This window comes from Schistocerca nitens, chromosome 9, assembly GCF_023898315.1.
Source record: "Schistocerca nitens isolate TAMUIC-IGC-003100 chromosome 9, iqSchNite1.1, whole genome shotgun sequence".
NCBI lineage: Eukaryota > Metazoa > Arthropoda > Insecta > Orthoptera > Acrididae > Schistocerca > Schistocerca nitens.
Window position 1 is genome coordinate 363,297,660 of NC_064622.1, and position 22,778 is coordinate 363,320,437.

At 44.4% G+C, this 22,778-nt stretch overlaps 1 protein-coding gene across 1 annotated transcript in view; it reads left to right on the forward strand.

Moving 5' to 3' along the window:
* LOC126204242 (hemicentin-2-like) overlaps nt 1-22,778 on the forward strand; it is a 308,103-nt gene that overhangs the window by 163,121 nt on the left and 122,204 nt on the right. The window contains exons 5-6 of the mRNA XM_049938636.1: nt 200-330; nt 7,625-7,784. Coding sequence (XP_049794593.1) covers nt 200-330; nt 7,625-7,784 — 291 coding nt within the window. The remainder of the gene's footprint in view (nt 1-199; nt 331-7,624; nt 7,785-22,778) is intronic.

The window sequence follows — 22,778 nt, forward strand, 5'->3', positions numbered from 1 at the left end:
GCGACGAGACAATTGGAAAATATTTGTTCCCATTAACTCGTTTTCGAGCGTCTTCAGGCGCCCTTTAAGATGAAGAATGCAGAGGCTTCGCAGTTATCTGTACTTTCATTTCAAGAAGGCCCCGAGTGTGTCGCCTGGGGGCGGACCGCGGCAGCGCGGAGACGAGAATGTAGCCGCGGCCTCGCCTCGTGTGTTGCAGTCGCCCCCATCGTGTCGCTGCGCCTGGGGCCCACGCTCAACCCTGACGACATCAAGGAGGGCGACGACGTCTACTTCGAGTGCCACGTCAGGGCCAACCCGCCGTGGAGGCGGCTCTCCTGGCTGCACGACGTAAGTACCTTCTGAGGCTGACAGAGGGCAGCACGGCTTGTCGTATCAACGAAACCGTGATTCGTACCAACTGAAGGAGAGAAAAGTACTGAAAAAACAGTTCAACGTTTTGTAAAATATTGGTCGAAAACTGAGAAATGAAAGAGAGCAGTGAATCGTTTGACACGTCTTTGAATAATTCTCGAAATTATGTACAACAAATGAGGCATGTCAAACGTTTCTCTGGTATTTTGCATTTCTTACGTGTAGACAAATCATTTCACAAAACAGTTGAGCGTATTTTTGTTTTCAGTTTTTTCGTTTTTAAGTTTTGTTTAGAAAGCATGAAAAATATACTATTCTTATTATTATTATTATTATTTGGTTAACTTGATACCCGTTTTTCCATGTTACCGTGCTATGAAAATTCGGACAAAAATTGTTCCTCATACCACTAATAAAATTTTTCGTAATTACATTCAAACAACCACACGCTGGTCCATTTTATATTCAACCTGTTTGCTTTCCACTCTTCGTTTTGCTATGCTAATTACGTTTTCCTTAATTATCCTGGATTCTTTACAGGTCTTCTTCGTGAATCTAGACTACATCTGGTTAATGAGATACCTTATTAGTCCATTTCCCCCCCCCCCCCCCCCCCCCCCCTTCGCTTGGCTATAATAATTAGGTGGCCGGCCGAAGTGGCCGTGCGGTTAAAGGCGCTGCAGTCTGGAACCGCAAGACCGCTACGGTCGCAGGTTCGAATCCTGCCTCGGGCATGGATGTTTGTGATGTCCTTAGGTTAGGTAGGTTTAACTAGTTCTCAGTTCTAGGGGACTAATAACCTCAGCAGTTGAGTCCCATAGTGCTCAGAGCCATTTGAACCATTAATAATTAGGTGTAAAATTCGTTAGTAATTTATAGGGGTTTCTATTTTCGCTGCGGCTCACAAAAGGACGTATCGAAAATGAATGCTGTTTCTCTCGTGAAGCTAAGATGAGATACGATGTGTAATAGTCAATGTTAGATGAAGGCTGCATTTGTCCACTTAGGCTGTACTTAATTAAATATTCTATTCATGACACAATTAGTGTCGTTTTAAAGCCATTATCCATAAAATACACATTAAACAACAAAAAGTACTAAACAAAAACAGAGCTCCCTATGCTTTGCTAATTTTTGGACTTACTTCCCTCTCCATCCCTCTCTTTCAGTCCTTCTTTTGGCTTTCTTGCTGCAATAATTTACCAACAGCCGTATGTATAGTAGAAATTCATTTCATGAGCTCCTTATGTGCTACCAGTTTCGCCATTACATTGATGCCATCTTCAGGCCCCACACGTCATAGTCGTAAAATCGCTATACACGGAAGTAGCCATATAACTGGATTCGTGAATCAAATCGTGCTGAAACAGCTCTTGGTGGCCAGGCGACACAGACTCGGCCTGTCCCCTTCCTTGCTATCCATACCACAGAAGCGCTGTTTTCCTACCAGTCAGTCTCCCGCATTACACCTATCCCCACAATCAACCCATATGAAACACATATCTTAATAAAAATTTAACTACCCCAAAAGACTAGTTCTCGTTCCCTTTTCTAACTACTCCAAAGAAATGCAATTTCTCACAGGCGGAGTGCAATATAGTACAGTATTTGTTCTCTCTTTCTCGCTGACCTTTGTTTTTAAACGTCATACTACATTTGTCTATGTGTTACCTCAAGTATCACCGAAGATACCATTGTTTTCATATACACCGCCAGACCAGAAAGTTAGACATCCAGATGGGAGGGAGACGTTATTTCAGTGATAACAGATTCTAGATAAATTTACAAAGAATGTGGCACTTTTTTGAGCCCAGTTATCATAGTGATATTGTATCCATTTTCGCCTCAATGTATGCCTTGGTTCAGTTGAGACTGGTACCATAATCGTTGTATCCCCTGCCGAAGTTAGCTAACCCCCAACTATTGCAACCAGTCCTTGATTCCAGGATACTTGCACTGGGATTGAACTGACCTCCGAGCTACTTCTACACGTGTTCAAATATTCATGGAGCCATGTGTCATGTGTGGATGAGGACTGTTCTGTTGAATAATACCACTACGATACTGTCGCAAATTACGCAACTCATGAGGACGTGAGATCCATTGTGCCATCAGATTTTTCTCAATGACTAGCCGTTACCAGATTTCATACTTGATGGCTCCCTACACCATGACACCAGAGTGACACCGCTTTTCCTCTCCACAATTTTGTGAGAATGAAACTTCACATCAGATTATCGGCATATTCGCTAACGATGATCATCCGGGGTAGTGCTGGACCGTGACTCTTTACTGAGCGTAAGGCTAGGCGCAAATTGAGACGCGTATAGCTGGTGTGGCGCGACGCAGCGCAGCGCGCATTTTTGTAACTTACTGGTTCATATGGGACCGTGCAAATTGCGACGCGACGCGACTGGGACGCAACGCGCGCCAGTGCCAGGTCGCGCGGCGTTGTGGTTGTGGCACAGTTTCTCGCGCCGCGCGAGTATTGCGGAAGGGGTGAGGCGGGGAGCGGGAAGGCAGTTATTGCGGTATGTTCACTTTAGCATGGCGCATATGGGCAGTGAAAGTATTGCCCATCCGAAAAATACGGTCTTACTGTATACTGAATTTTATTATCACTGAGTAATGCTTCGTTCCTCGCCCTTTAAGCGCTCCATCTCTTTTCGTTAGTACATAAAAGTTTTCAGTTGCATATATCTATACAGTTCTTCTGTTTTGTTTACTCTTTTGTCAATAACAATGCACAGTTCAATAACTGGTGTGCCATTAGCCACTGAGATTATATCTTCTGCCTCCATAATGTTTTCAGATCGTAAGAACGGACAGACATCGTGAAGGTACTGAATAAGGAAATAAGGAATATTAGAAAATCACGTGATTTAGACGCAAGGCAGGAAAACAAAATAAGGTTATTAACTTGTTGCCTGTTATGCTGGCGTATCTCTACGAACTGTTGCAAAAAGTCGAAAAGACGTAATTTCCACTGATACGACCCCTTTGAGCATCAGGAAAATATCTTACAAGGAATGAAGTACATAAGTTTCACTGTCGTTACTTGGATATGGATGTAACAAGATCCATTATACACTACTGGCCACTAAAATTGCTACACCACGAAGATGACGTGCTACAGACGCGAAATTTAACCGACAGGAGCCCGCATCTCGTGGTCGTGCGGTAGCGTTTTCGCTTCCCACGCCCGGGTTCCCGGGTTCGATTCCCGACGGGGTCAGGGATTTTCTCTGCCTCCTGATGGCTGGGTGTTGTGTGCTGTCCTTAGGTTAGTTAGGTTTAAGTAGTTCTAAGTTCTAGGGGACTGATGACCATAGATGTTAAGTCCCATAGTGCTCAGAGCCATTTGAACCATTTTTTTAACCGACAGGAAGAAGATGCTGTGATATGCAAATGAATAGCTTTTCACAGCATTCACACAAGGTTGGTGCCGGTGGCGACACATTCATCGTGCTGACATGAGGAAAGTTTCCAATCTATTTCTCATACACAAACAGCAGTTGACCGGCGTTGCCTGGTGGAACGTTGTTGTGATGGCTCGTGTGAGGCGGAGAAATGCGTACCATCACGTTTCCGACTTCGATAAAGGTCGGATTATAGCCTATCGCGATTGAGGTTTATCGTATCACGACATTGCTGCTCGCGTTGGTCGTGATCAAATGACTGTTTGCAGAATATGGAATCGGTGGGTGCAGGAAGGTAATACGGAACGCCGTGCTGGATTCCAACGGTCTCGTATCACCAGCAGTCGAGATGACAGGTATCTTATCCGCATGGCTGTAACAGATCATGCAGCCACGTCTCGATCCCTGAGTCAACAGATGGGGACGTTTTCAAGACAACAACCATCTGCACGAACAGTTCGACGACGTATGCAGAAGCATGGACTATCAGCTCGGAGACCATGGCTGCGGTTACCCTTGACGCTGCATCACAGACAGGAGCGCCTGCGATGATGTATTCAACGACGAACCTGGGTGCACGAATGGCAAAACATCATTTTTTCGGATGAATCCAGATTCTGTTTACAGCATCATGATGGTCACATCCGTGTTTGGCGACATCGCGGTGAACGCACATTGGAAGCGTGTTTTCGTCATCGCCATACTGGCGTATCACCCGGCGTGATGGTATGGGGTGCCATTGGTTACACGTCTCGGTCACCTCTTGTTCGCATTGACGACACTTTGAATAGTGGACATTACATTTCAGATGTGTTACGACCCGTGGCTCTACCCTTCATTCGATCCCTGCGGATCCCTACATTTAATCAGGATAATGCACGACCGCATGTCACAGGTCCTGTACGGGCGTTTCTGGATACAGAAAATGTTCGACCGCTGCCCTGGCCAGCACATTCTCCAGATCTCTCACCAATTGAAAGCGTCTGGTCAATGGTGGCCGAGCAACTCTTGATGAACTGTGGTATCGTGTTGAAGCTGCATGGGCAGCTGTACCTGTACACGCCATCCACGTCGTTATTACGGCCAGAGGTGGTTGCTCTGGGTTCTGATTTTTTATGATCTATGCACCCAAATTGATTGATAATTTAATCTCGTGTTAGTTCTAATATAATATGTTTGTCCAATGAATACCCGTTTATTATCTGCATTTCTTCTTGGTGTAGCAATTTTAATGGCCAGTAGTGTACTATGTACATGTGGACATGACTGCAAGCTAGAAATAGTCGAAAAGCAGTCACAAATAACAATATTTTAATTGGCTCACAGTGTTGAGAAAAATCATTTCAATTGTTGCATGCACATTAATAGCATTAATAATCTAAGTATACAAGAGGCTACAGAAATGAAAAAAATATTCCGTATTATTACGATAGTAGGAGTATTCTGAAAGAGTGTGGTGATTAGATGGCTAAAAATGGCTCTGAGCACTATGGGACTCAACTGCTTTGGTCATCAGTCCCCTAGAACTTAGAACTACGTAAACCTAACTAACCTAAGGACATCACACACATCCATGCCCGAGGCAGGATTCGAACCTGTGACCGTAGCAGTCGCACGGTTCCGGACTGCGCGCCTAGAACCGCGAGACCACCGCGGCCGGCTGGTGATTAGATATATTTAATTTGTTGAAATATATTGCTGACAAAAGCAGCTCTACCTTCATGTTAGTGTTCTTCAGTGTTTATGCTCAGCTGCTGAAAATACACTGACCATTGTGTTGTATCACAGATCAATTGTTCATTTTTCTCAGTAACAACTATTTTATTCGTGAATCACACATTGTCATATTGTAAGCTGTAGGTGAGAAACCAACATCTGGCATCTGGAATATCATTCCACTGAAGAAAATGGTCGTCATTATTTTAATACTGCTCAGATCAGGAGAAGGAATAAAATCCTTTGGTAAGATTCCATTCCAGTCGTTCAGTGTTACAAATACGACGGGTTAAGAGGATTCGATCAAAATTCCTACAGAATTGGCAATTTTGTGTGAATTGCTAACTTATTCTCACTCGAAGAAGCATCACCATTTATGAGTAACGGCCACATTTATCTTGTTGGCATGTTTAATTGTACTTCCTTTGCAAAAACACAGTGTAATTTGCTCAGACTCATCTCACAGCACCTATTGCGACAGAATCTGAAACAGTGTGTCTCATTAAACAAGTAATATGCAGTCAATGAGCTCAATAGCTTACTAAAAACCTCATACTGTCAGTTTGGACTAACATAAGAGAAGAAATTTCATGTTTATTTTCATAATAGGAAAATCTTGTTTCACTGGCTGTCGATAATTCTTAAAAAATTACAGTGACTGGAGTGAAAAAAAAAAAAGGAAGTATAACTAACGGTATATCGCCGTACATAAGAAAGTTCGTGTGTTTACGAAGTGGCAAAATATTCTCCTCCTTGTGTACAATCCAACTCTCGTTTCGATATCTCAAGTGGTTTAGGAGGTATGAGAGATGTTTTGAATACTTCATTCTCGCGGCGTCAGATCGAGATTGAGCGCGCTACATAGGATCCACTTTCTCGAGATCGGAGACAGATAGAGACTTCCTCCCAAGTCTAAAGAAATATTCAACGTGTTGGCTAAATTTCATACGCAGCAAGATGTTGTGTAATACGCACCAAACGCAAATTCATAGCGACCTCTATTTTTCATTGCTAACTTTTCGAATTTTGCTTAGCATCTTACTAAAATGTATATACCACAATAAGTATAAGCATTAGCGAGATTATGGGCACTTTGCCACGAAGCTGACATATAACGCTACAAGCAATGCAAAAATGAAATATTGTTACTGAATAGCTTCTGTAAAGTCGTTTGAGAAAGAGTACAGTGTGCTCGCGCTTCGTTGCTGTCAGCCCAGAGGTCGCCAACGGGCACGTGCAAAGTACGTGTGCGTTTATCAATATGTGTTGGACCCGCTCGACACGTGCGGAACGTGCGCGTAGCGCTGTGTGTCGTGTCACGTCACACGTGTTATACGTGTCTCAATTTTCGCTTAGCTTAAGGCGATGCCATGCTTTCCCGAGACGGGATTACTTCAAACGCATTTACTAGTTTTGTGGTGATAATTCTACTACACTTTGGATGGCAATTCCCTTGTCTGCTTGCTACTACTCTATTATCATTGGTTAGGATGACACAGAATGTTGCACGGTGTCCATAACCCGTTCTCGGAAGCAGGGGAAAATTTGAAGGAGCTACGCTATACTTGGTGCACGCCATAAGAATCCTCTATTGTGGTGGTCAGACGTGGGTAACGGAAACCTTGACGACAAGTATACCTGGCCTCTCGTCTCCATTGAATCCAGCATTGAGCAGCTGTCACATCCAAATCCGCAACAAATCTGGAAATTGCACGATTCGACCAGCCAGCCAAATAAAGAACCACAATGAGGCCTCTTTCAATCTCTGTCAAACACTGACAATGTTGTTTCACTAAAGTATGTAGGAACTCCGTGTTCTTCACAGGGGTCACTGAATATCTGACACTGTTCGTTCTCTTTATATATACTACCAGGCCTGGTAATAAGTGAACACGAACAGCGCTAACGCACTCTCGTGGCAGTTCTGTCTGTCACAGAGAATTGCAACTCTGACATAGCGGCCGATGGGGTGTAATGTAGGAAATGACTTTGACATCCGACTACATGTTCTGGCTGCTTCGCTTTTCTATTCAGGCAATGTTGTATTGTGTAACTTTTTCTGATTATGTGAACTGTGGTTGTCTTCGTCTCCTGTGAGAGCTGCACAGAGTGTAAACCCTGTTGCTGGTCCACAGGACGCGCCGCTGAGCCACAATCAGAGCGCGCACGTCATCCATAGCAACCAGAGCCTGGTGCTGCAGAAGGTGTCTCGCCAGGGCGCCGGCCGCTACGTCTGCGTCGCCGCCAACGCCCAGGGAGAGGCCGCCTCCAACGAGCTCGACTTCCGGGTCAAGTGTGAGTACAGCTCTCTATCCACTCTGCTCTACCCTGCCTTAGCGCTACGCCACGATTGGACATTGCGAGATCTCACCTACGTGGTGGAAACTCTTCACATCTTAATTTACTTCCTACTTTTCCTTTAAACCAGGCAACGGTCTTGCCGCAGTGGTTACACCGGTTCCCGGGAGATCGCCAAAGTTAACCGCTGTCAGGCGTGGTCGGCATTTGGATGGGTGACCATCCAGGCCGCCATGCGTTGTTGCCATTTTTCGGGGTGCACTCAGCCTCGTGATGCCAGTTGAGGAGCTACTCGACCGAACAGTAGCGGCTTCGGTCAAGAATACCACCATAACGACCGGGAGAGCGATGTGCTGACCACACGCCCCTGCTACCCGCATCCTCCACGGAGGCTGACACGGCGGTCGGATGGTCCCGTAGGCCACTCCTTTAAACCTGTTATTTAAATTCTGGGACAGACCACAAGATACACATACCCAAGGAGACACAAGAATTGGGATACCTCGCAATATCGTGTCGGAGCTCTTTTTACCGGGCGTAGTGCAGCAAATAGATCTGGCATGGACTCAGCATGTCGATGGAAGTCCCCTGCAGATATATTGAGCTGTGCTGCCTCTAAAGCATTGCCATTTCAGAAGTTTGTGCACGAACTGACCTCTCGATTATGTCCCGTACATGTTCGACGGGATTCATGTCGGGAAATCTGGGTGGCCAAATCATTCGCTCGAGTTGCCCAGGATGTTCGTCAAACCTGTCGCTTCATTTGTAGTCCAGTGACATGTCTCATTGTCACGCATAAATATTCCATCGTTGTTTGGAACATGAAATCCATTAATGGATGTGAAAGGACTGAGTAGTAAAATATAACCATTTCCAGACAACGATCGGTTGCGTCGGACCAGCAGTTCATTCTGTGTAAACACAGCCCACGCCATTATCTGCCACCGCACGCAGTGTTTTCTTGACCGTTAAGTTCGTAAGGTCATGGGTTCCGCAGCTCACTCGAATCCTATCATAGCTCTTACCAAGTCAACTCGGGACTTACCAGACCAGGCCATGGTTTTCCAGTTTAGGGTACAACCAATACGATAGCAAGCCCAGGAGAGACGCTGCAGGCTTTGTTGTGGTGTTCGCAAAGGCACTCGCGTCCGACGTCTGCTGCCATAGCCTCTTAACAACAAATTTCCCCATATTGGCCTGATACGTTCGATGTACGTCTCACATTGATTTCTGCGGTTATTTATGCTGTGATGCTTGTCTGTTAGCACTGATAACTTTACGCTAACGCCGCTGCTATCGGTCGTTAAGTGGTGAAAGGTAATGCCTGAAATTTAATATTCTCGGCAGCTATTGACACTGTGGGTGGCAGAATATTTAATTCATGTCGATTTCCGAAACGGAATGTCCCCATGCGTCTGGCTCTCCTCAGTGTAAAGTTGTATGGGGGGGGGGGGGGGGAGATTGTCAAAAAGGACTTAACAGTCTCGACAATTCGTACAAACTTATTAATACAACTTACAAACATGGTCTTAGTGCCATGTTGAGGGAAAACAAATCAGGTTTTGTCTCACGTGTTACGCTAGTACAAGATCGCGCCACCGCTGACGCTAGCGGCAATTGCACCGAAGATGGCTGGCTTTACTCGTCCAAGCATGTTGGCTTTGTGTTTTAGTTTAAGGGGCCATTGACAAGTGTGAAATGTAATTTTCGTACAGTAGGCCTGTTTTTCATAAATCGCGTAAATGCTTCATTGGAACTAGCTTTTTGGCTAAGACATAATAAAACCTCAGGTCTTCCGTATGCATACGACGATGTCTTAGAGCAAGCGAGACCAGTTTGCTTCTAGGAAGCTGGACGTCCACCACATGATTATTTGGTGTGTATTAATAAATCAGTTGATTTCTGACGTCTGGGATTTCCTAAATGCCTGTTTTCCAGATACGAGGCGCGCCAAATGGATGACTCTCACATTCACCGGGCCTGACACCTCTCTATCTCTTATTTTCAGGATTCATAAATGATAATAGTCCAATCCTTGACTGGCTTCTCTACGGGAGCTGAGACCTGGAATTTACAACGCAATTGAGCAAGTCCCACCTGACATGGTGCATTGAGTATGGCAAGAAATGGAGTTCAGATGAGATGAGAACTGCATGAAGTCACACTGAACTTGTGTACACCTTTGTAGACAAGGTTCAAAAGGCTCTGAGCACTATGGGATTTAACATCTGAGGTCATGAGTCCCCTATATGAGCACTATGGGACTTAACATCCGAGGTCATGAATCCCCTAGAACTTAGAACTACTTAAACCTAACTAACCTAAGGGCATCACACAGATCCGTGCACGAGGCAGGATTCGAAACTGCGACCGTAGAGGTCGCGCGGTTCCAGACTGAAGCGCCTAGAACCGCTCGGCCACAGCGGCCGGCCGTAGACAAGGGTAAGGAGAGGTGGTCTACAGAGTAACGCAGCAACTGTCATAATAGGAAAACTGGACAGGAGCAGTAATGATTAGTGTGCAAGTGACACAGTAAACAGATCATTTACTTAACTTGTATTTCTCAACACATATGAAGATTCATTACAAACGATGCGACAAGACATAGAGTCTGGTTCATACAATAGCAACAATAGTGAAGTTGAAGCCGTGAGTAGGTGCCGTCTACATGGCGACCCATAAGGAAGTGGCTCCGAGCGTGAGTGGGCTGGAACGCTGCCGCTGGCCTTCCTGTATTGCGCCGACAGAGGCCGCTCGGGGTACCGAACTGCTGGAGGTGTATTCAAAAAAGGGTACTGAAGCTGAAGATGAAAAGGCCACTGGAGGACAGTGGACATAAGAACGCAAGAAACAACACAGCCAATTCGTGAACAGACTTTGGGAAGAGTACGAGAAGACCAGGCTAACAAGTTCAATAGCGCTTTTTAAATGTGCATAACGGAGAACGGAAAATAAAAAGAAATAGGTCCAGAAATTTAATTAAGTACGTCATGAACGCTTATATTTCTTCAAAACTGGCGAAATTTTTTAATGGTTTCCGATTACAGAGCCAGTCAGTAACTTAAAGTTAGATTAACTTTTCATGGTTGGGATTCACAGTCATATAATATTTCTTAATAGACACCATATTCGTCGTTGACTGTATGAAATGATTATTATTACGATTGCAATTTCGACCTTAGAACCATTTTCGAGTAACACTCCAAAAGTTACCTAAACACAACAAAAACACAAAAATGAAGCACAGGGTATATGAGTAAATATCACGTCAAAATGTAGCCTTCTGGCTGCGAGAGTCCCACAAGATCCTATGAGTATGACACTTATTACATCATAAAATGTTGTTAAATATGTGCTGTATTGTCAGTGTTACCATCGGTCTAATAATGTATCACGTTAAAAAGCTCTCACATTGACTTAAGTGCTCGTAATTGAGATGAAGACAGAGCTCTGATATATAATACGTATAATGCGTATACATTTTTTACCTTGGCGTCACACTCGACCGTCGCCTCTCCTGGACTCTCCATCTCCGGATAATCCAAGCAAAGGCACGCTCCCGGCTCCGTCTCCTCAAGCTCCTTTCCGGCCGTACGTGGGGTCTGGACCCCCCCCCCCCACCATCCTCCACACCTGTAAATCCCTCATCCGCCCTATTCTTTGTTACGCCCATCTGGCCTGGATCTCCGTCCCCCCTACCTTTTATAAATCCCTACAAATGCTTGAACGCCATGCTCTCCCCCTCGCCTATCGCATCCGCCTCCCCTCCCCCACGCGGATCCTGTATGATCTCATCCCCTTCCCCCACCTCCCCCTTTTTCTTGAAAGGATACGGATCCTGTACACCTCCCGCAAATTCGATCGTCCTCACCCGCTTGTCTCACCCATCCTCTCCCACCCCCACCCGCTGCCGCGCCTGTATTCCCACGTTCCACCCGGTCTCCATCTCTCCACCCTCCTTACCCTCTGCCAAGGTGGTTTTCGCCAGCTCCCCCTCCCTGATGATGTCCTCCTCCCCTCCATCTACCCCTCCTATCAACTTTGCTCCTCCCCCCCCACACTTCCTGTGTCCTTTCCTTTAGGCACCCTCCCTCCCTTCTCTTCCCTTCCCTTTCCTTTTCCCCTGTCCCCTCTTTCCTCCCCTCTTCCCCCGGGCTTCCCCTCCCCCTTCCCCCCTTCCCCCTATCTCCCCTCCCCATGGCATCTGCTCTCCCCTCTCCCTCTCCCATACCCCCCTCCTCCTCTCTTGGTAGGTCCCCGGACTCGTACGCAGTTGGTGAACATTCGCGCGCCGGAGATCAACGCCTCGCGTTCTGTGTGTGCCGTCGTTTTGTGCTTAAGTGGTTCAGTGTTATTCGTTTTGTGCACCTACGTTCACGTGTGACAATTTTCGTCTCTGTCTGTGTCCAAATGTCTGAAAAATTTTATCTTGGACTCTACGCCCGTGAACGGCACCTTGCATTTAAAAAAATGTTTGTCTCCGTTTATATGGTCACCATCTTTTTTTTCTCTAATTGTCTTCATTTGTATCTTTGTGTTTCTCTGCGGCCAAAGAGCGGCGTGGTATGCTGCTGCAGGCCTGCCTGTAAACAGGTTTCAAAATAACAATAAAGAAAAAAAACGTATACATTTTATGAATACGAATGGCGTAAAACGCTCGACAGCAGTCCAATTCACTGTGCAGCACCACATATCGGGACAAAACTTCACAATACCTCTGCACAAATACAGGATGCATCCTACTTATTTACATAGTCTTGTTTGCTATAATAGAGCCTGGTTGATATAAAGCTTATAAGTGTATCCTTGGTGTGCACTATCTTTGCTACGTGGACAGGCAGTATCTTTAGTAATGTATTTTCGCGCCAACAGACTAAGCTCCACATGTTGTCAGTGCACCTGAGCTTTTATTTGTGACAGATTATTAGAACTATGGTAACATTGACAGCCGGCCGATTTGGCCGAGCGGTTCTAGGCGCTTCAGTCTGGAACCGCGCGACCGCTACAGTCGCAGGTTCGAATCCTGCCTCGGGCATGGATGTGTGTGATGTCATTAGGTTAGTTAGCTTTAAGTAGTTCTAAGTTCTAGGTGACTGATGACCTCAGATGTTAGGTCCCATAGTACTCAGAGCCATTTGAACCATTTTGAACCATTGCATTGACAATACAGCACATATTTAACAACATTTCACGATATAATAAGTGTCGTACGCATTGGATCTTGCGCGACTCTCGCAGTGAAAAGGCTACATTTTGACAACGACATGTCAGATAGTCTTATATTCTCACAGAATGGAAGTTATGTATATTTCTCAACAATTCTTATAATTACGCTACTATCTTACTGAAATGTTTGTTTAATTGTTTATACACACCCTGTGCTTTCTTTATGTTTTTTGTTGTGTTTAGGTAACTTTTGCAGTGTTACTTGGAAATGGCCCTAAGCCCGAAATAGCAATCGTAATAATAAACATTTCATACAGTCAACGGCGACTATGATGTATTTTAAGGAAAATTATCCTAAAGTGTCAGAAACAAAACGTTTATCATAAAAATTCCAGACACAAAGATTTACAATAACTTGCATCCTACTGCTGACAATAAGTACCTGTTGCCTCTTGATTATTAGTCTGTTTTGCCGCAAAGACGACATTGACAGGTGACACTTTAGTAGTACATGATTAGACGGTATATGACCTTTGTTGTTAATCGATCTATTCATCTATTTGTACTATATGAGTGAGACAGCGCCGTCCGCAGCTCGTGGTCGTGGGGTAGCGTTCTCGCTTCCCACGCCCGGGTTCCCGGGTTCGATTCCCGGCGGGGTCGGGGATTTTCTGTGCCTCGTGATGACTGGGTGTTATGTGATGTCCATAGGTTAGTTAGGTGTAAGTAGTTCTAAGTTCTAGGGGACTGATGACCATAGATGTTAAGTCCCATAGTGCTCAGAGCCATTTGAACCATTTGAGACAGCACCACTTGCAGGCTGCCGCTGACGCCGTTTGCCGTGTCTGTGTTTTTGGTGTAGTATCCAAATGGTAAAGTAATGGCTAGACAGAATTATAATAATAAAATCTATCCCTATGTGGGAATCACAGCAGCTGTTGCGTGCCGGAAATGGACTCTTAGTGATATGTAGAGTTTTGGGTCGGTCCTGGAGGAGTGGCTGAAGTTGTTGAGGTGACCGGTCGCGTAAATCAGGAAATCAAGGGAGTGCCGGTCGGGCATAGATTTTCAGTTGTCACTAGTAAATTGTATGGCTGTTGTCTAATCGTATTTGCAGTTCTGAATACACTTGTTTGTGTAACTGTGGCTGGATCAGAAGGCGCCAGGTATTGAACAACAATGATCCTAATCATTGTCACTTATGTTCATTGTCAAACACTTAGAGATTCGCTAACACAAGCGTGGGACATAGGGTATAGCAGATACTGTCCCTCAGTGCAATAGACCAAACTCGCTTTCCTTAGTAACAGTCTGCAAAATTCACTGTAAGTATCTCCTTTCGTTTGATCAGCTAGGCCTGGCTGATCGTCACACCAGTCAAATTATTTGTTAATTTCCTTCAATGCTTTTGTGTGACATTCTTTTCTCCATTTCACGACGAAATTCAGTCTTAGTCAGTGGTTATGTCCAGACATGGACATCAAACGAGCCAGAGTATCCTCCTCGAACGACAACGGCGCTTGGGTTTTCTTATATGGCGTGTCGCAGTGTGACAAGATTGTTTTTCTTTCACCTCCAAAGCTGACGATGTTCTCTGGCGTTGACTTTGCATTATTTATTGTCTACCTCAAAAGTACAAATGGTCATTGCTGATCATTTCCGTAAAGGAGGGAAGACACATTGAGCTGCTTATAACCATGCTTAGTTTATTACAATTCTGGGGATAGTACATACTGCATATTAATCCTTAGTGTGGATAACTGAGTTCTGCTACAATTAAGGAGACGGCTACTTTGCGAGGACCAAGCGTTGCAGCGACAAAAATCTGGGACTACCTTGTTGCCCTGCCTGCTGTCATATAGTGCAGGTAACACAGTTTATACCCTCACATGTTTTCTCTCAATTTTCTCACGCCGCTAGAAAACCTAAAAAACGATAAAAAGAGGGGAAACGAAATGCTTCCGTACAAAAAGTGTTGCAGGAAATAGTGTTCCATCGATCGTAGCAAATTTCCACTGCGCAACTTCAAGTAAGAGAAACGAGATGCGGACAGCTTCTGGAGAAATTTAATTTGTTTGTAGCACGGTACAGTCCCATTTACCACACCATCTGGTGCAGCCGTATTTCCACTTTTCTCATTTCTTAAATACGCAACAACTACTCCATCTAAAGTTTCCTTACCTCTGATTTTCCTTCAACCTACTCCAAGCATATGGCAGCGGAAATCTCTGCTCAACATTGTTTAAGTATAACACAGTGGTTCAGACCTTTTCGTTGCAAGGACCCCTTTAGTATTACAGGAAAAGGAGTACATATACTGCACACATATCTAATGTTAGCGTTGTTTGAATACCTCACTGCCTATGAAGAACGCACGGTTTCGAAGCTTATAAATATTGACGAGCTAGAAAGACGCAACACAAAATACTTGTGTGACGTAGTCTCGAGAACACAGTAGTATAAATTTTGCTGAAAGCCGTGCATTGATGTTAGGGATAGGACGAGGCCTCAGTTACACTCATCCATGTACAACAATTATTGTATCCAGGAGAGTTCTTCAAATAATGTGAGTTACATAAGTAGCAGGAAACGGACGTCTTTGCGTCTTTATCGATTCTGCACAGACCAATATGAGTGCTCGCCGTTTTCATTTCTTGGGTATCGCCATCCAGTAAAACCAGTGCACTCCGTGGCCAGAAGTCTTTGGGTAACACAATGAAAGCAGCTTGGGTGACACGAAGAAATTAACCTTAGTTTACACCACTGGAGATGCAGTGTGATGACGTTATACATGTGCTGTCAGTCACAGTCAGACGAAAGCTGTGCAGGTTGGAATGTGTCGGAGCTCTAATGGGACAAAACTGCTCGGGTGCAAATATATATTTGACTGACAGAAATTTGAAGCAGTTAGATGTGAACTAAATCAATAAATTTCCATTGCAGATACTTTTGTAGTTACTAGAAGAGTTGCAGTTATATCGCAGAACATGTCTTTACGAACGCACGGTCACTGGAATGTCTTTCCTTTAATTATTTTATACTTTCACTCCTGTCAGTTTTCCGCAACGATTATTCCAATGTCTTTATAACATACTACTGTAGGACGTTTTGTTACACTAGGCATCGTTAAAATGCAAGAGAGTGTGGTTTGATGTAAAGTGTATAGAATTGTCGTTCAGTACCAGATGTCAGTAACAGAATCGTACTACTACTGAACATTAATTATTTGGAAACTAGTCATCCACCTGAATGTATTAATATCAAATTTAATGTACGTCTTCGCCTAACTAGATGGAAATTCCGCCTCTTATATTGCAGAACATTTAACAAAATGCGTAGGCTTCCGCTGCGAGAGTCAACTGACATAAAAGTTTTCTGATTATGGCACCACTCACATATTGTTAAGATCTAACGTTTCCGTCACTGATTTCTCCAGTATAGCTTTTTATACTGTGACGCGGTGCAGTACATCCGTCCGCAGCTCGTGATCGTGCGGTAGCGTTCTCGCTTCCCGCGCCCGGGTTCCCGGGTTCGATTTCCGGCGGGGTCAGGGATTTTCTATGCCTCGTGATGACTGGGTGTTGTGTGATGTCGTTAGGTTAGTTATGTTTAAGTAGTTCTAAGTTCTAGGGAACTGATGACCATAGATGTTAAGTCCCATAGTGCTCAGAGCCCTTTGAACCTTTTTTTTTTTTTTTTTTTTTTTTTTTTTTTGCAGTACATCTAATTCACTAAATGTGATTACAGCAACCTGTTTCAACTGAACAGTTGCATGCATTCAGTGAAAATAAGATTGACACATTCTGTGTATGAAGAACATGTTGATGCACACCATTCAGTGTAGTATGAGTTGATAAACTGTATGTCTTTTCAAAAGCCAATCCTTCCGCAAGACATTTTTAATATTAATGTTCATTACTCCTTTTACTATTTTGTACAGTGAATTTATGTCTTAATTTTGTACATATTCAATGAAAATTTTATGTTCTGAGTCATAGCTCATCACTTGAAAGTCTCTCTCTCTCTCTCTCTCTCTCTCTCTCTCTCTCTCTCTCTCTCTCTCTCTCCCTCTCTCTCGATCGCTCTCTGTCTCTCTCTTACACGCGCACACACACACACACACACACACACACACACACGCACACGCGTACACTCACACATTAACTTATAATTCTACATCTGTATCTAACTATACAGGGTGGTCCATTGATAGTGACCGGGCCAAATATGTCACGAAATAAGCGTGAAACGAAAAACTACAAAGAACGAAACTTTTCTAACTTCAACGGGGAAACCAGATGGCGCTAAGGTTGGCACGCTAGATCGCGATGTCATAGGTCAAACGGATATCAACTGCGTTCTTTAAATAGGAACCCCCATTTTTGATTACATATTCGTGTAATACGTAAAGAAATATGAATTTTTTAGGTGACCACTTCATTCGCTTTGTGATAGATGGCGCTGTAATAGTCACAAATATATGGCTCACAATTTTAGACGAACAGTTGGTAACAGGTAGGATGTTTAAATTAAAATACAGAACGTAGGTTTTGAACATTTTATTTCGGTTGTTCCAACGTGATACATGTACCTTTGTGAACTTATCATTTCTGAGAACGCATGCTGTTACAGCGTGATTACCTGTAAATACCACATTAATGCAATAAGTGCTCAAAATGACGGTCGTCAACCTCAGTGCATTTGGCAATACGTTAACGACATTCCTCTCAACAGCGAGTGGTTCACGTTCCGTAATGTTCGCACATGCATTGACAATGCACTGACGCATCTTGTCAGGCGTTGTCGGTGGATCACGATAGCAAATATTCTTCAACTTTCCCCACAGAAAGATATCCTGGGACGTCAGATACGGTGATCGTGTGGGCCATGGTATGATGCTTCGACGACCAATCCAATTGTCATGAAATATGCTAGTCAATATCGCTTCAACCGCACGCGAACTATGTGCCGGACATCCATCATGTTGGAAGTACATCGCCATTCTGTCATGCAGTGAAACGTAGTAACATCGGTGGAAAATTACGTAGGAAATCAGCATACATTGCACCATTTAGATTGCCATCGCTAAAATTGGGGCCAGTTATCCTTCCTCTCATAATGCCGCACTATACATTACCCCCCAAGGTCGCTGATGTTCCACTTGTCGCAGCCATCGTGGATTTTCCGTTGCCCAATAGTGCATATTATGCCTGTTTACGTTACCGCTGTTGGTGAATTATGCTTGCGTCGCTAAATAGAACGCGTGCAAAAGATCTGTCATCGTCCCGTAATTTCTCTTGTGCCCAGTGGCAGAACTGTACACGACGTTCAAAGTCGTCGCCATGCAATTCCTGGTGGATAGAAATATGGTACGGGTGCAATCGATGTTGATGTAGCATTCTCAACGCCGACGTTTTTGAGATTCCCGATTCTCGCGCAATTTGTTTGCTACTGATGTGCGGATTAGCCGCGACAGCAGCTAAAACACCTACTTAGGCATCATCATTTGTTGCAGGTGGTGGTTGATGTTTCACATGTGGCTGAACACATCCTGGCCAAGCGGTTCTAGCCGCTACAGTCTGGAACCGCGCGACCGCTACGGTCGCAGGTTCAAATCCTGCCTCGGGCGTGGATGTGTGTGATGTCCTTAGGTTAGTTAGGTTTAATTAGTTCTAAGTTCTAGGGGACTAATCTCAGAAGTTGTCCCATAGCGCTCAGAGCCTTTTGAACCATTTTTTTTATAAGTTCCTCTGTCAGTTGTATCTGGTACACATCCCAGTTGGCGTAAGAGGAGATGAGGATGTTTCATTTCGAAGGCCATACAGTCCACAACCGCTATGCCAATCAGGCAAAATCACTGTGAGAATTGAGGCAATCTTTCCACACCGTGCCCTGCTGCGTCAAGAAGTCTGTAACTACTGCTGCTCACCGTCGTCTGACTGGAATCGTCGACAACTGAAAGCCTTTTTTAAGCGATAATCGCATGGATATATCAGGGGTACAGGGCGTGTACTCGAATGTTCGTAGTGGGTGAGGCTGATCTTCCAGATCGACTAGCATCTTGTGCTAAACTGCGACCAGAACCGAACTTGTCGCATCACCCCCAGCAGCCATTTTTGACAGACCTGCTATCTCATATGCATTCTTCATTCTCCGATGAGTGTCTGCTGGCGTTTGTGCTTCGGCAGCCAATAAAAGAGTAACAGCACGTTTCGCTGTTTGGACTCAAATTGTAATAACGTCACAATTGTTCACGTTTCTACCTATTCTTTCCTACATGTCGGTGCTTATATACCTGCATTGGAATCGTGCTACGTTACATATACGTTGTAGTAACGGACTCAGACAGAAACTTGTTGAGCGCCATTTATATTATTCGTGATTTTCGCCAAGATTACTTCACTGCTTTTCTGATTACCGATTACAGTTTGATCATCCTTATCTTCGTCTTCTTAACCTGCGGCGTCTTAGTTTCCATTATTTTCGCTGCTTCACTGCCCTAGCGTATTGGTATCTTCAGTTTTTTGTCGGCAGTCTCTTTTAATTTTTCACGTTGCATGAGGTAAGTTGTAAGAACATCTTCCCTTGCCCTCTTTTCAAAGTCAGTAAACGACTGCTCTTAAATATTAGTGCCACTGTGTATGCGGTAAAAATAAATTAATTTAGGCAAGTGATCAGGCACCTATGATGCTTTATTTTCGTTCCCCGGAGAACTTGTTGCGAATAACCACCACCACCAGCCAACCAGACTAAAACTGCAGGAGTCGCACTGTTAGATCTAGCCGTACTTGTCGTGTTAGTATTCCAGCTGAGATACAGTTTGCATACTTGCTGGTGCATTTAGCATCTTGAGTTGAGCCGGAGCTACTACACTACTTGACATTAAAATTTCTACACTACGAAGATGACGTGCTACAGACGCGAAATTTAAAAATGGTTCAAATGGCTCTGGGCACTATGGGACTTAACATCTATGGTCATCAGTCCGCGAAATTTAACCGACAGGAAGAAGATGCTGTGATATGCAAATGATAAGCTTTCCAGAGCATTCACACAAGGTTGGCGCCGGTGGCGAACCCTACAACGTTGTGACATGACGAAAGTTTCCAACCGATTTCTCATACACAAACGCAGTTGACCGGCGTTGCCTGGTGAAACGTTGTTGTGATGCGTCGTGTAAGGAGGAGAAATGCGTACCATCACGTTTCCGACTTTGATAAAGGTCGGATTGTAGCCTATGGCGATTGCGGTTTATCGTATCGCGACATTGCTGCTCCCGTTGATCGAGACCCAATGACTGTTTGCAGGATATGGAATCGGTGGGTTCAGGAGGGTAATACGGAACGCCGTGCTCGATACCAACGGCATCGTATCACTAGCAGTGGAGATGACAGGCATCTTATCCGCATGGCTGTAACGGATCGTGCAGCCACGTCCCGATCCCTGAGTCAACAAATGGGGACGTTTGCAGGAGAGCAACCATCTGCACGAAGAGTTCAACGACGTCTGCAGCAGCATGGACTATCAGCTCGGAGACCATGGCTGCGGTTACCCTTGACGCTACATCACAGACAGGAGCGCCTGCGATGGTGTTCTCAACGACAAACCTGGATGCACGAATAGCAAAACGTCATTTTTTCGGCTGAATCCAGATTCTGTTTACAGCATCATGATGGTCACATCCGTGTTTGGCGACATCGCGGTGAACGCACATTGGAAGCGTGTATTCGTCGTCGCCATACTGGCGTATCATCCGGCGTGACGATATGGGGTGCCATTGGTTACACGTCTCGGTCATCTCTTGTTCGCATTGACGGCACTTTGAACAGTTCAAATGGTTCAAATGGCTCTGAGCACTATGCGACTTAACTGCTGAGGTCATCAGTCGCCTAGAACTTAGAACTAATTAAACCTAACTAACCTAAGGACATTACACACATCCATGCCCGAGGCAGGATTCGAACCTGCGACCGTAGCGGTCGCTCGGCTCCAGACTGTAGCGCCTAGAACCGCACGGCCACTCCGGCCGGCCTTTGAACAGTGCACGTTACATTTCGATGTGTTACGACACGTGGATCTACCCTTCATTCGATCCCTGCAAAATCCTACATTTCAGCAGGATAATGCACGACCGCATGTTGCAGGTCCTGTACGGGCCTTTCTGGTTACAGAAAATGTTCGACTGCTGTCCTGGGCAACACATTCTCCAGATCTCTCACCAATTGAAAATGTCTGGTCCATGGTGGCCGAGCAACTGGCTCGTCACAATACGCCAGTCACTACTCCTGATGAACTGTGGTGTCGTGTTGAAGCTGCATGGGCAGCTGTACCTGTACACGTCATCCAAGCTCTGTTTGACTCAATGCCCAGGGGTATCAAGGCCGTTATTACGATTGTTCTGAGTACTGATTTCTCATGATCTACGCACTCAAATTGCGTGAAAATGTAATCACATGTCAGTTCTAGTATAATATATTTGTCCAATGAATACCCGTTTATCATCTGCATTTCTTCTTAGTGTAGCAATTTTAATGGCCAGTAGTGTATGTATACTGTATAGTTCGGATTCGATCGATCTTCCTGCTCACTGGTTCCGTAATGCAGGGTATATCCTAGTAAACATGTCTAGGTGTTTTTTTGGTTGCGGGACAGTAGTTTTCGCATGGTTGTAGCACTGTTTTAGTGTGATGCACTGTCTTGCTGTTCAGCAAAACAAAATCAGGTTCTTTCTACAGCATTCACATATTAGGCCCGTTTCACACTGGGACACTGTTGATGGTCACCAGCGACGGTCACTGACAGAGATAAATTCGTTTGAACTGGAGCATTCACACCGGTGCAGTACACCACCTCACCGGGACACTTTGACGCAGCAGTGACTCACCCTCGCCACATGTGACGGACACGGTCACTGAGTTCACAGAAGCCACTGCCGGACAAGCATTAGTTTTAATTGGAGTGTTCGCACTGGGACACGGATCACAGACATAGATCTATAGATTTTCCAACAGACAGGCAGTCATTTCTGAGACAGTGCCTCGAAATATTTATTATATATTATACTGTACACATTGTAGCCATGAGTTTATATTTCATTAACACAAAAGATTTTATAAGTTAAGTAGAAAGTCGCCCCGCTATTTGGGATGTCAAAAGCGAGGACTATAGCAACAAAGTGGTGGCTAGGAGGGTAATAACCTTCAAGCACATTTGCATCACTCGCCCCCTTTTGTTCTGCGTCTTAAGCCGTTCCGCCTTATGGTTAAAAAAACAGACTTAAAATATTATTCTTAATTACAATTACTTACGCGTATGTGGCTACTACAATAATGAAATTAATTTATTTATTATAATATTATTGAGGTACAAGTTCCTGACACACTATAATTTTAATTGTAAGTTCCAGTCAGTTCAGTGAATACAATAATGTGACTTATTACAGTTAACGTGGTAATAATTGCACAGTACCCATCAAAAATACAATGCCAGATGAACTATGAGGCCTAAGCACATTAACGTTCACGTATCATTTCTAGCAATTACATATTTTGCAGCTGCCAAGCCACTTCAGTTTCAGAGCTAACGAAGTAGTTTGCAAAGTCATCTCTGATACTGTTCGCAATATTTCCTCAACGAAATAAACGAGGTGACATGTCCTACAATCCCTGAGTAGTTGACGTATTCTCAAACGACATAAAGAATATAAAACAATCCTTTATCCAGCCGATTATGTAGCTGTGGCTGTACGTGTAATAAAAGTTTTTTCTTCATTCTTCTCCTCCGTCTCCTCCTGCTTAGAAGTACCAACAAAAGTTCCTCCTCGCT